The sequence below is a fragment of the Lepus europaeus genome, chromosome 16 (genome assembly GCF_033115175.1).
Source record: "Lepus europaeus isolate LE1 chromosome 16, mLepTim1.pri, whole genome shotgun sequence".
Lineage (NCBI taxonomy): Eukaryota > Metazoa > Chordata > Mammalia > Lagomorpha > Leporidae > Lepus > Lepus europaeus.
Genome location: NC_084842.1, coordinates 91,026,873 through 91,041,586, shown reverse-complemented (window position 1 = coordinate 91,041,586; position 14,714 = coordinate 91,026,873). Strand labels below are relative to the sequence as shown.

Genomic DNA, 14,714 nt, shown 5'->3' with positions numbered 1-14,714 from the left:
CCCCTAGGCCAGTTCTCAGCCAACAGCTCTGGGGTGGAGTGGGAGGCAGCAGACATGGACACACGCACAAGCACGGACATGGGACATGGGACAGAGGAATGGACATGGGACACGGGCCATGGAACACAGCACAGGACACAGACATGGACACAGACACAGACATGGGACATGGTACACGGACACAGACAGACACGGGCCATGGTACACGGACACAGAACACAGACACAGAACACACAGACATGGGACATGGGACATGGACACTGGACACAGACACAGAACACACAGACACGGGCCATGGTACACGGACATAGAACACAGACACAGAACACACAGACGACATGGGACAGAGGAATGGACATGGGACACGGGCCATGGAACACCAGCACAGGACACAGACATGGACACAGACACAGACATGGGACATGGTACACGGACACAGACAGACCCGGGCCATGGTACACGGACACAGAACACAGACACAGAACACACAGACATGGGACATGGTACACGGACACAGAACACAGACACAGAACACACAGACACAGGACATGGGACAGAGGAATGGACATGGGACACGGGCCATGGAACACCAGCACAGGACACAGACACGGACACAGACAGACATGGGCCATGGTACACGGACACAGACAGACATGGGCCATGGTACACGGACACAGACAGACATGGGCCATGGTACATAGACACCGGACACAGACACAGAACACACAGACACGGGCCATGGTACACGAACATAGAACACAGACACAGAACACACAGACATGGGACATGGTACACGAACACAGGACACAGACACAGAACACAGACACGGGACATGGTACATGGACACAGAACACACAGACACGGGACATGGGACAGAGGAATGGACATGGGACACGGGCCATGGAACACAGCACAGGACACAGACACGGACACAGACACAGACATGGGACATGGTACACGGACACAGACAGACACGGGACATGGTACACGGACACAGAACACAGACACAGAACACACAGACACGGGACATGGGACATGGACACCGGACACAGACACAGAACACACAGACATGGGCCATGGTACACAGACATAGAACACAGACACAGAACACACAGACATGGGCCATGGTACACGGACATAGAACACAGACACAGAACACACAGACGACATGGGACAGAGGAATGGACATGGGACACGGGCCATGGAACACAGCACAGGACACAGACATGGACACAGACACAGACATGGGACATGGTACACGGACACAGACACAGAACACACAGACCCGGGCCATGGTACACGGACACAGAACACAGACACAGAACACACAGACACAGGACATGGGACAGAGGAATGGACATGGGACACGGGCCATGGAACACAGCACAGGACACAGACACAGACACAGACATGGGCCATGGTACACGGACACAAAACACAGACACAGAACACACAGACGACATGGGACAGAGGAATGGACATGGGACACGGGCCATGGAACACAGCACAGGACACAGACATGGACACAGACACAGACATGGGACATGGTACACGGACACAGACAGACCCGGGCCATGGTACACGGACACAGAACACAGACACAGAACGCACAGACATGGGCCATGGTACACAGACACAGGACACAGACACAGAATGCACAGACACGGGACATGGTACATGGACACAGACAGACATGGGCCATGGTACACGTACACAGAACGCAGACACGGGACATGGTACATGGACACCGGACACAGACACAGAACACACAGACACAGGACATGGTACACGGACACCGGACACAGACACGGGACATGCAATACGGGACATGGTACATGGACACTGGACACAGACACGGGACATGCAATACGGGACATGGTACACGGACACCGGACACAGACACGGGACATGCAATACGGGACATGGTACACGGACACCGGACACAGACATGGGACATGCAATACGGGACATGGTACACCGACACAGACACGGGACATGGTACACTGACATAGGACACGGACACAGACACAGGACCAGACACAGACACGGGACATGGTACACTGACATAGGACACGGACACAGACACAGGACCAGACACAGACACGGGACATGGTACACAGACACAGAACACAGACACGGGACATGCAACACAGCACACAAATTCCATCAGCTCCTTCAAGGATGGGACCAAGAGGCCTGGGAGTGCATTGAAGAAACCCTGGGCACAGCTCCGACTGACAGCCAAGAGGGGGCGGTGGGCGCACGGGACACAGGACACGGGACACAGATGCATGGGTGTCGGCGTGGGAGACCAGGCAGCCCTGAGAAGACCCCCAGGCCGGCTTTGCACCTCGAACTCCTGCTCGGCCGGCACCGACTCCGGGGCGGCTGTGACTGCCAAGGGGACCTGAGGACCCACACCCCCGCCCCGGGGCTGGCTCAGAGCCACGGAGCCACGGCGGCCTCAGTGGCGTGGCCAAGGACAGGATGGACTGCACAGGTTACCAGTGTTCCCACACCGGGGAGGATCGTCTTCCATACCCAGACTTCTGAACGGTTTATTTTCTGTGTTTGAGAGGGAGAGAGAGATTCCACCCACAGGTTCACTCCCCACAGGGCTGCGCCAGGCCAAAGCCAGGAGCCTGGGCCTCCGTCCGGGTCTCCCAAGCACTTGGGCCACCCTCCCCGGAGAGACTGGGGAGGCGTGGAGGGAGCGGTGTCAGGGTGTGGCACCTGCTGGGCCGACAGCTGAGGGAGCCCTGTTGGGCGGGGCCAGAATCCAGAGGAAAACCAGGGCGAAACAGGGCGGCCCAGACACGGGCCAGGCAGGAGGCTAGCGTCCCCCCGCCCTGCTGCGCCACAGCCAGGGGTCTGGGCCAGGGGCTGTGCCGTGAGGGGCAGGGGCTCACTGCACACAGTGACAGAGCAAGGGGGCAGTGGCCGAGGGGGGAGGGCTGGTGCTGGGGAGGGGCAGGGAGTGACTTCGCGTTGCTGGCCTCCTGGGCAGCCTGGTGTGGACAGGGCGCGAGGCCTGGAGCGTGCTTGGTGATGGAGCCCAGAGCGAAGCGTTTGGCCCTGGGGTCCCTCCCAGCAGGGGCCTCACCGGGCGGGGCTGGGCGGGGCTGAGGGGAAGGAGTGGTCTCCATGGGGTGGGCCTGCGGCAGCTGTGGCCAGCACTACAAAAGGGGGGTGCCTGCACCAAGCTGACAACCAGGAGGGGCTACTCCCCCCGGGAGCTCCTCCTCCCAGGGCCCACGGCGCTCCTGCTCTGGCTCACCAGCCGGGCCACCAGCACAGCACAGCAGGAGCCCAGCCCAGCTCGCGGGCCCTGGCACTGCCGCCGCCTCGGCCAGGCCCCGCCACAGCTTCGTCTCGGCCGTGCCGGATCCCCGGCTCCAGGGCCCGGGCCTGGGGCTTTGTGCTTGGCTGGAGACACAGCTCCTGCTGCTCCCTCTCCGGGCCCCTGCACGCGTGGTGCCAGGTGGGGATGGCGCCTGCGTGACGACGGCCGCCTGGCAGGGCCTTTGGGCTGGGGACGACCTGGGGCGAGGCGGGCCCGTGCCCCCCGCCCGCCGTCACAGCCAAGTCGCTGCTCTGTAACACGTCTCCTGTTCCCACGGCACAGCTCTCCCGGCACGGCCACTGCTCCGGGCCCCACCCGAGCTCCGCTCACCTCATCCTGGGACAGAGGAAGCCTCTCAGGGAACGGCTCCCACGCGCAGTGGATTGCCCGGGGTTCCGGCCATACGCAGACTCCACACCACCACCAGCAACGAGACCAACACCAGAAACACCAGGGCCACCAGGACGCTCCTGGGGCTGGCGCCCGGGGCGGCGGTGAAGGGAAGCCGTCCCGCTCCTGCACCCGGCGCTGGCTAACGTGCACCCCGGAAGCAGCCGTGCTCGGCCCTGCTACCCACGTGGGAGACCTGGATGGAGTTCTTGGCTCCTGGCTCTCGCAGCCCTGGCTTTGCCGTCATCTGGGGAGTGAACCAGCAGTTGAGAGTTCCTCTTAGGACCAGGGCTGTGGTGTAGTGGGTAAAGCCCCAGCCTGCAGCGCCGGCACCCCCATATGGGCGCCAGTTCAAGTCCCGGCTGCCCCACCTCCGATCCAGCTCTCTGCTGATTTATCTGGGAAAGCAGTGGAGGACGACCCAGGTCCTCGGGCCCCGCACCCACATGGGAAGAAGCGCCCGGCTTTGGTCCAGCCCAGCCTTGGCTGTTGTGGCATTTGGGGAGTGAACGAGCGGATTAAGATCTCTCTAATTCTGACTTACAAATAAATAAATAAATAAATAAATCTTTAAAAAAAAAAAGAGTCTCTTTCTGCCTCTGGCCTCTCTGTTGCTGTCGCTCTGCCTTTCAAACAAATAAACTTTAAAACATCAACACCCTCAACAACGACAACACCAGAGAGCCACAGCGACCCAACACCACGGAAAACAGCAGCGGCTCCTGCGCCGCCACGCGGCAGCCAGAAGTGAGAGGAGCTGGCCGGCCAGGTGTCCACCGGACACCGGGCAGCTCCCTTGTGGCCTCGCACACGGCTTCCTGCCTCCAAGTCTCCTCGTGAACAGCTGCCGGGGCTCCAGCACTCACACCTCTGTCCCAGGACGCAGGACAGAAGTGGCACACAGGGCAGGGCAGGCTTTCCTGTCCACTGCGCTGCCCGGCCAGAACGTGGTCACAGGGCCACAGCCCACGGCAGGGCTGGAGGGGACACGGGAGGCCCCCCAGCAGAAGGGGCCAGGCCCCAGGCCCGGGAACAGGATCTGTGGTCAGGGCCAGCCTGGTCCCGCTGGCCTGGGTGGACGGTGGCCCAGGAGGGCAGCTGAGCCTCCACCTGGGCCCCCCCGCCCGGCGTGCCTGGGGTCATCCTCACTCTGGCTCCAGGCTCCAGCTTTCTGCTGACGCCCCCACCCGTGGGTTTCTGCCTCTCAGCGGGGAGACGTGGACTGGGGTCCCGCACCCCGCTTCGGCACTGGCCCAGCCCCGGCCATCCCGAGCAGTTGGGGAGTGAGCCAGTCAGGGGGGAGCTCTCTCTTCCCCCCACAGCCAGACGGCACCGATCCGCTGGACAAAGGGATGACTCGTGTCACACGAGAGTCACGCTGCTCAGAACGGCTTGGACTTCAAACCTCTGAGTTGCTTGCTTCTGGAACTTTCCACGCAACGTTCCCTGACTGTGGTTCACCATTGGTGACTGGAACCACAGTGGGTAAGGGGGCGACGGCACACGGTCCCTGTCCCATGACATCTGGCACAGCCACACAGAGGGACCAGAACAGCCCCCGGGGTCACACTGTCCACCCGGGGTCACACTGTCCACCCGGGGTCACACTCAGAGCCCAGACTGCCCCAGGTGGGCACAAGAGCAGGGCCAGGGGCAACGGGGCACCACCCCCTGAGCCGGACACATCCCTGGCCTGCTTGGCACCTCCCTGGGGACTCCCAGCCAGGTGCCCTGGCTCTCCATGGTGGGCTTCCCACGTCCAAGGACCCCAGGGTTCCCAGAAGCCCCTGAAGTTGGCAATGAGGGGCCCGGAGCCAGGGGCAGGACAGGGCAGGAGCCCCTACTTCCCTCTGCTGTGCCCACAGCAGGCCGGGGCTGCTGCCGCCTCCTGCAGGTCCCCGGCCACGTGGCTCCATTTGTTCCTTACCCAAACCAGGTGGGGAAACTGAGGCACGCATGCAGCTGGGCGATAGGGCCTCCAGTTGGAGGCTAGGGGAGGCCCGTGCCCTGCCTTGGCCACCACAGGGTCTGGGGGCACCAGCGACAGGCGGCTCCCTGGAGAGCAGGGCTGCCCGGCGGCCCCCGGCCCTGCCTCTCGGCAGAGGAAGCTGTGAGCCCCCCTCCCCCGCGGGCGGCGGCTGCACCGTGACCTTGTGGTAACCCGAGTGCCATCCGTCAGCGGCCGGCCGCCCGGCTCCGGAACACTGCGGCAGCTCATCTGAATTCAAATTACCCCGAGCGCGCCACGGTGCCAGCCATAAGTCAGCGCGCGCGGAGGCGCGGGCGCCGCAGATTGGACACTGCCATACATTCCTGGGGCGTCGGACAGGGCCGCTAATGAAAATATCAATCAAAAACGCGGCTGACTTAATGGTCAATTTAAATTAATTAATTGGGGAGGAGAAAAAAGTTGAGGAGGGCGGCGCTGATGGGCTCCCGCTCCGGCAGGCAAGGAGGCGCTCGGCCCGGCCGGGCACAGCCCCCAGGCCCTGAGGGAGTAGCCCCCTCCCCGGGGATCCCGGTGCGCCGGCCAGGAAGGGGCCCCCAGACTCGGCCTCTCCACCCAGAGGGGCAGCTGAGCTCCTGCTGAGCCCCTCCCCTGGCGGGGTGCTCCCCACCCTGGGGTCCCCACATGGCAGCCGCAGCAGGCAGAGTGTCTGTGACGGCTACGGGGCTGCTCCCACCAGGGGACGCGTCCACGGCCCCCAGCCGACCAGGAGTGCATGGAGCTGTCCTCGAGTGTCCCCACGTCACGACACAGACACGGAGGCCCAGGACACACCGTCCCGGTCACCAGCGGCCGCGGAAAGAGACAGGAATCCAGGCAGTGGGGGGAGGCCCAGATTCCCACCCCAGGGCCCCCCGGGGCCGTCTTGCCTCCGCAGGAGCAGTGAGACCTGTCCCCTGCTGGGGGCTGCCCGGGAGCAGGCCAGGTGAGCACAGAGGCCCGTGTGGCCGGGCGGGGCAGGGGGAGCCGGGGGTCCCGCCTGGTGCCCAGGAGAGCCTGGTGTGCACCAGGAGGCCCTGGGCCCTCGTCCTGCAGGGAGCTCACCCGCTGACCACGCCTGGCCCTCCGGCTCGGGCGCTGGGGGCCGTGGCGTGAGCAGGGCCGACCATGGGCCCCCACCACCAGTCACAACCTCGTCCAAGTCAAGCTGAGCCCTCCCACCCCCCGCTGGGCAGGGCTCAGGTCCCCACTGGACATGAGGGGCCCAGCCGCCAGCCTCAGGCCTCCAGGAGGGCAGGGGCTGCAGGACAGGGAGCAGCCACCAGAGGGCAGGATGCAGGCCCAGGAGGGGCCCCAGGGGCCACGATCCCCCCCTCTCCGCCCCAGTCCTGCGGCCCCCAGGTCAAGCCCCAACTCTCCATCACGACTCAGGTTAGCTGCGGGAGCAGTGAACAGGTAGGGGTGCGGCCGGGGACTGGCTGCGTCCCAGTGACAGACTGGGTGGAGAGAGCTGGGGGTGGCATTTGATGGGCAGACAGAGCTGATGGGGGTGGGGTGGGGGGTATGGGAGGGCGGCCGCTGCTGTGGCTGCACACGGACCCTGGTACTCTGCCCCGCCCCCGCCTGTCTTGTGCGGCTGAGTGGCCAGCGGGCACAGGGCAAACCTGTCCGTGGACTCCGTACCAGGGCCTCTAATTCTGGTCCCCAGGCTCAGCGGGGGACAGGACAGGCCCAGCACCCTGCGACGCAAGGGGCCTGGTCCTGCCAGTCCCTGAGGGTGGCCCGGCTGCCACCGTGAGCTGCTCAGGCAGACATGTGCCACGGCCCCTCCTCCCCCAGCCGTGGCCTCCGAGGGCTGGCCCAGCCCCACCCCTGCAGTGCCCCCACCCCTGCAGCGCCCATCACAGATGCCCGGGGTCCAGCCAGGCAGCCTGCCCTCCCCAGGAGCTGGAGTGGTCCTGACCTTGTTCTCTCAACACCTGGACCCTTTGCGAGGCCAGAGACTGTCCCCCGTGTCCAGAGGGCCCCACAGCCGGGAGCCGAGGCCAGCCTAGGGGACAGTGGGGCAGCCCTCACTTGGCCAGTCAGGGCTTGGGCTGCAACCTCAGGGCTCCCCATTGTCCACCCGAGGACCCCTGGAGAGCCCGGCGTGCTGGAGCTGTGAGGCTGGGACAAGCACCCACCTCTCCGTGCTTGTGTGTCCACCAGTGGCCCTGGGGTCCCGCCTGGGCAGCAGAGGGTGGCCCAGGCAAGGCCACCGCACGGGTACAGAGACCCCAGCCACTGCCCGCTGGCTCCAGACGGCCCTTGAGGGAACTCCCCCACTACCCCCACGGCGGGTCCCCTCGATGGCGCGGTCTCTCCCCCACGTCGCCCCTCTGAGCGGCGCTGGGCGGGGAAGTGGGAGGAGTCCCCTGCCCTCCACCCCTCAGGCCCAGGGGCTCCTTGCTGGGCCGCAGGTCCCCCTCAGGCAGGCCCTGCCGCAGCCATGGCCACACGGCGATCTTTGCTGCCACCCAGTGGCCGCCGGGCACAGCATGGGCAGGGCCAGGCGGGCAGAGCTGGGGTGCTGACGGCTCTCCGTTTCTCATCACAGCCTCCTATTCCCAGAGTGCCCCTCACCAACTGGGGGCCCCTGGGGGACAGGCTCAGCCTACAGCCCACGGGGGACCCCAACCTCAGCCTCCAACCTACGGGGGACCCCGACTTCAGCCTCCAGCCCACAGGGGGACCCCGACCTCAGCCTCCAGCACAGCCCATGGGGGACCCCAACTTCAGCCTCCAGCCCACAGGGGGACCCCAACCTCAGCCTCCAGCACAGCCCACGGGGGACCCCAACCTCAGCCTCCAGCACAGCCCACGGGGGACCCCCAACCTCAGCCTCCAACCTACGGGGGACCCCGACCTCAGCCTCCAGCCCACAGGGGGACCCCAACCTCAGCCTCCAGCACAGCCCATGGGGGACCCCGACTTCAGCCTCCAGCCCACAGGGGGACCCCAACCTCAGCCTCCAGCACAGCCCACGGGGGACCCCAACCTCAGCCTCCAGCACAGCCCACGGGGGACCCCAACCTCAGCCTCCAACCTACGGGGGACCCCGACCTCAGCCTCCAGCACAGCCCACGGGGGACCCCGACCTCAGCCTCCAGCACAGCCCACGGGGGACCCCGACCTCAGCCTCCAGCACAGCCCACGGGGGACCCCCAACCTCAGCCTCCAACCTACGGGGGACCCCGACCGCAGCCTCCAGCCCACAGGGGGACCCCAACCTCAGCCTCCAGCACATCCCACGGGGGACCCCAACCTCAGCCTCCAGCACATCCCACGGGGGACCCCAACCTCAGCCTCCAGCACAGCCCACGGGGGACCCCAACCTCAGCCTCCAGCCCACAGGGGGACCCCAACCTCAGCCTCCAGCACAGCCCACAGGGGGACCCCGACCTCAGCCTCCAGCCCACAGGGGGACCCCAACCTCAGCCTCCAGCACAGCCCACGGGGGACCCCAACCTCAGCCTCCAGCACAGCCCACAGGGGGACCCCCGACCTCAGCCTCCAGCCCACAGGGGGACCCCAACCTCAGCCTCCAACCTACGGGGGACCCCGACCTCAGCCTCCAGCACAGCCCACGGGGGACCCCGACCTCAGCCTCCAGCACAGCCCACGGGGGACCCCGACCTCAGCCTCCAGCACAGCCCACGGGGGACCCCCAACCTCAGCCTCCAACCTACGGGGGACCCCGACCGCAGCCTCCAGCCCACAGGGGGACCCCAACCTCAGCCTCCAGCACAGCCCACGGGGGACCCCAACCTCAGCCTCCAGCACAGCCCACGGGGGACCCCAACCTCAGCCTCCAGCACAGCCCACGGGGGACCCCAACCTCAGCCTCCAGCACAGCCCACAGGGGGACCCCCGACCTCAGCCTCCAGCCCACAGGGGGACCCCAACCTCAGCCTCCAACCTACGGGGGCCCCGACCTCAGCCTCCAGCCCACAGGGGGACCCCAACCTCAGCCTCCAGCCCACAGGGGGACCCCAACCTCAGCCTCCAGCCCACAGGGGGACCCCAACCTCAGCCTCCAGTACAGCCCACGGGGGACCCCAACCTCAGCCTCCAGCACAGCCCACGGGGGACCCCAACCTCAGCCTCCAGCACAGCCCACGGGGGACCCCAACCTCAGCCTCCAGCACAGCCCACGGGGGACCCCAACCTCAGCCTCCAGCACAGCCCACGGGGGACCCCAACCTCAGCCTCCAACCTACGGGGGACCCCGACCTCAGCCTCCAGCACAGCCCACGGGGGACCCCAACCTCAGCCTCCAGCACAGCCCACGGGGGACCCCGACCTCAGCCTCCAGCACAGCCCACGGGGGACCCCCAACCTCAGCCTCCAACCTACGGGGGACCCCGACCTCAGCCTCCAGCCCACAGGGGGACCCCAACCTCAGCCTCCAGCACATCCCACGGGGGACCCCAACCTCAGCCTCCAGCACAGCCCACGGGGGACCCCAACCTCAGCCTCCAGCACAGCCCACGGGGGACCCCAACCTCAGCCTCCAGCACAGCCCACAGGGGGACCCCCGACCTCAGCCTCCAGCCCACAGGGGGACCCCAACCTCAGCCTCCAACCTACGGGGGCCCCGACCTCAGCCTCCAGCCCACAGGGGGACCCCAACCTCAGCCTCCAGCCCACAGGGGGACCCCAACCTCAGCCTCCAGCCCACAGGGGGACCCCAACCTCAGCCTCCAGTACAGCCCACGGGGGACCCCAACCTCAGCCTCCAGTACAGCCCACGGGGGACCCCAACCTCAGCCTCCAGCCCACAGGGGGACCCCAACCTCAGCCCCCAGCACAGCCCACAGGGGGACCCCCAACCTCAGCCTCCAGCACAGCCCACGGGGGACCCCAACCTCAGCCCCCAGCACAGCCCACAGGGGGACCCCTGACTTCAGCCTCCAGCCCACAGGGGGACCCCGACCTCAGCCTCCAGCCCACAGGGGGACCCCAACCTCAGCCTCCAGCACAGCCCACAGGGGGACCCCCGACCTCAGCCTCCAGCCCACAGGGGGACCCCCGACCTCAGCCTCCAGCCCACAGGGGGACCCCAACCTCAGCCTCCAGTACAGCCCACAGGGGGACCCCCGACCTCAGCCTCCAGCCCACAGGGGGACCCCCACAAATGGGCCAGGCTGAAGCCAGGAGCTTCTTCCGGGTCTCCCATGTAGGGGCAGAGCCCCAAACACTTGGGCCATCTTCCGCTGCTTTCCCAGGCCACAGCAGGGAGCTGGATCGGGAGTGGAGCAGCCAGGACAGGAACCAGCACTTGTGCGGGGGTGCCGGGGTCACAGGTGGCGTCTTTACCCACTGTGCCATGGCGCCAGCCCCTAGACCACGCCCTGCTGTCTGCTCCGTTGGGAGCCCTCGTCCGCCTCTACCTTCTGACTTGAGTGATGCCGTGGAGGCCCCGTGCGAGCGTTCAGACCCCGTTCTCGGCACTGGGTGTCTGCAGTGCCACCCCGGGCTGTTGGCCATGCCCGCCGCCTTCTGGCCTGCCGGTACCTGTGCACGCGTGTGCGTGTGGTGCTGCGTTGCCAGCGACACTGGCCTCCCTGACACCCCGGGAGGGCCTGCTCTGTCCCGTCCGTCACAGCGGTAGGCCTCTGCCACCTGCTGTCTTCCCTGAGTAGGGACGGCTGTGGGGTGGCAGCTGGGCCGTGGGGGCAGCAGACGCCTCGGTGGTCAGGCCCACAGGGGCTCTCCGAGGACAGCCATTCTCCCTGGGGTGCACGGGGTCCCGGCGGTCATGGTCAGCGCCAGGGCCCCAGTGTCTGCTGATTGGCAGCATCCGTGTGGACCCCAAGCGTGTCGGTCACCAGCAGTTTTTTCTTGTGAAAGTCTTAGCACCGATCAGCAAAGGGAGGGGATGGTTGTCACCCACATCCCACCCGAGATGTCACCATGAGCTCGTGGCCTGTCCCTCCGTGTGTGTGCCATCCCGCCTCCCCCACGGGCTCCAGCCAGCGCTGTTCCCCGGTGGCTGCCAGGGCTCTGGGTGCCTCCTCCGTGGATCGCTCTTCGCGGTGGGAAGTCTGCAGATCGAACTGTCTGTTGTATCAACCTTTTTTTTTTCTTTCTTTCTTTTTTTCTTTTTCATTTTTTTCAGGCAGAGTGGACAGTGAGAGAGACAGAGAGAGAGAGAAAGGTCTTCCTTTTTGCCATTGGTTCACCCTCCAATGGCCGCCGCAGCCGGCACATCTCGCTGATCCGAAGCCAGGAGCCAGGTGCTTCTCTTGGTCTCCCATGCGGGTGCAGGGCCCAAGGACTTGGGCCATCCTCCACTGCCTTCCAGGGCCATAGCAGAGAGCTGGCCTGGAAGAGGGGCAACCGGGATAGAATCCGGAGCCCCGACCGGGACTAGAACCCGGTGTGCCGGCGCTGCAAGGCAGAGGATTAGCCTGTTGAGCCACGGCGCTGGCCCTCAATCTTTGTTTCTAAGATTTCAAATTCTTGGCTCCGCCTGCAACGCTGCATCTCCCATGGGTGCCAGACGTGCCCCGGCTGCTCCACTTCCTCCCAGCTCCCTGCTGTGGCCTGGGAAAGCAGTGGTCGTTTGGGAGGTGAACCAGTGGATGGAAGACCTCTTGGTCTCTAACTGCCTTTGAAATAGAAAGAAATCTCTCCTCTTTTTTAAATTTTAAAATTCATTTTAAATGTATGTGAAAGGCAGAGAGAAACATCTTCCGCCTGGCGCTTCTCCCCAAATGCCCACAGTAGCCGCCACACACGTGGTAGCCTCCCAGAGGGCCCAGGACAGAAGACCCAGGAAGGCGCCCTCACGCGGGACCTGGCCAGCTCCCTGCCTGCACAGGCCCAGGTCCCTGGGCCACAAGGAGGAGGGGGCCCGCAGGACCGACACGAGTCCCCTGTGGCTTCCTGGTGACAGGTGAGGGTCACCCCTCCCACCTCCACCCAGCCCTGGACGGCCCCCACCGCATCCAGCCAGGGATGCCCTTACCCCGGACCTCTGCCGGGGGTCACTCTGCGGGACCCCATCTCCTAGACCTCCTCTCTGCTTCCGTGCCTGGGTCTGGGCTGGCCCCCAGCTGGCCGACATGCGTGAACTGGCAGCAGACGGCTGCCCCTCGCCCAGTCCGGGGAGCAAACGGGGCGCGCTGGGCCGCGAGGCCCCCTCCATCCTTGAACAAAACCACCTGGCCCTGCCCAGGCACACTGGGGTCCCCGGGGCCAGGGCTGTGGCCAGGGCGGGGCTCCCTGGGTAAGACACTGCCCCCGGCCGTGCTCAGGTAGGGGGTGGGGTCCCAGCTCCCATCAGCGGCCCCCCGCGTGGGGGCGGCCCCCACTGTGGGGCCCGCCAGGATCTCCTGCTTGGGTGCGGGGCCATGAACCTGAACCGTCCTCTGCAGCCTTCCCAGCGCGTGCTCAGGGAGCCGGACCGGAAGCAGAGCCGCCGGGACTGAACCGGCGTCCCAGGCCTGGCCCCGAATGGGGGCTCTCAGCGCCAGCGTTCCCTCTGCCGTCCGGGCCCTGGCAAGTCACCCGGCACAGACCCCCACCCCGGAGGTGCCCCTGGAGTCGGGGCTTTCTCCAGGTCGGGTTGTGCTGTGGCTGCCTCTCCGGGGCTGCTGTGTGTGGTCCAGGAGGCTCCTGCGAGCTCCTCGCAGACCCCAGGGCGGGCAGGGGCAGGGGCAGGGAACGTGGCGTGAGGCCACGAAACCCCGGGGAGGCAGCGGCAGGCGGCATCGCAAGTGTGCATCAGGCAGGTTTTTCAGTTTTGGATTCTCTGTGGGCCCCATGTGATGCTGTGAATTCCCAGATGCCCCCGCCACGGCTATCGGCATGGGTGGGATTAAGGAGTGGCAGGTGTGACGGCCACCCCCCCAGGGAAGCTGAGCGAAGCCCCCGTCCCGCAGGCCAGCTGTGGGCAGTGGTGGTGCCCTGGGGGTGCGCTGGCTCGGACCCGGAATCCTCGCCCAAGACCGGGCTGGAGTAGGGCCGCTGCCCACGGAGACCTGCAGCAGGCACGGTGGGCCTTGGGGGACAGGTCCTGGGAGCAGAGCCCTCACAAGAGCGCCCCCAGAGATGGCGCCTGGGCCTGGCCACAGCCCTCAGCAGAGCCCACCATCTGCTGCTGCTGCCCTGGGACACAGCAGGTCGTCTGTGTGTGCGCGGCGTCTCCCCGAGGCCTCCTGGGACAGCCCCAGCTGTTGTGGCCATTGGGGAATGAGCCAGTGGATGGAAGATCTAATTCTGCCTTTCAAATATTTAAGAAATTATGGGGGCAGTGCTGTGGCGTAGCGAGTAAAGCCACCGCCTGTATCCTATATGGGCGCTGGTTCGAGTCCCAGCTGCTCCACTTTGGATCCAGCTCTCTGCTGTGGCCTGGGAAAGCAGCAGCAGATGGCCCAGGTCCTGGGGCCCCTGCACCCATGTGGGAGACCTGGAGGAAGCTCCTGGCTTTGGATGGGCGCAGCTCCGGCTGTCGCGGCCGTTTAGGGAGTGAACCAGTGGATGGAAGACCTCTCTCTGCCTCTCCTTCTCTTTGTAACTGCCTTTCAAATAAATAAATAAATCTTTAGAAAAGTATTATTTGAAAAGCAGAGTTAGAGAGATGGCGAGGGGACCTTCATCCTGGTCTCCCACGCGGGTGCGGGGACCCAAGGATTTGAGCCATCTTCCACTGCTTCCAAGGTTTTGGATGTAGTACCTTTGGAAAGAAACGTTTCCAGGTAAATTTAGGTAACGGATACTGTGTGCCGCCGCCTCGTCCCCCGGACTCTCGCGTGTGGCCCTGCCTGCTGCACCCCCGGTGTGCGCGCATCTCGTCCACTCTGGCAATCAGCCCGCCGGTGCCTGCATTTGCCGAGGCGTGAGGCACGAGACTTGACCACCGTGCCCGCCTCCGGCCTCTGGCTCAGTGGGTATTCTCTGTGACAGCCGGCAGTGAGCCCGGAGAGCGCCTTGCCACCCAGTCTTGAAGGGACACGCGTGCCCCCTACTGAGACCCTGGGACATGGC

General features: G+C 65.4%; 1 protein-coding gene across 1 annotated transcript in view; it reads left to right on the top strand.

Moving 5' to 3' along the window:
* The window catches only part of LOC133775124 (basic proline-rich protein-like), a 41,552-nt gene extending 28,396 nt beyond the window's left edge, over positions 1-13,156 (top strand). Inside the window, exons 6-8 of the mRNA XM_062213192.1 lie at positions 7,068-7,136; positions 8,278-10,461; positions 13,103-13,156. Of these exons, the coding sequence (XP_062069176.1) occupies positions 7,068-7,136; positions 8,278-10,461; positions 13,103-13,156 (2,307 nt within the window). The remainder of the gene's footprint in view (positions 1-7,067; positions 7,137-8,277; positions 10,462-13,102) is intronic.
* The last annotated feature ends 1,558 nt before the right edge of the window (positions 13,157-14,714 follow it).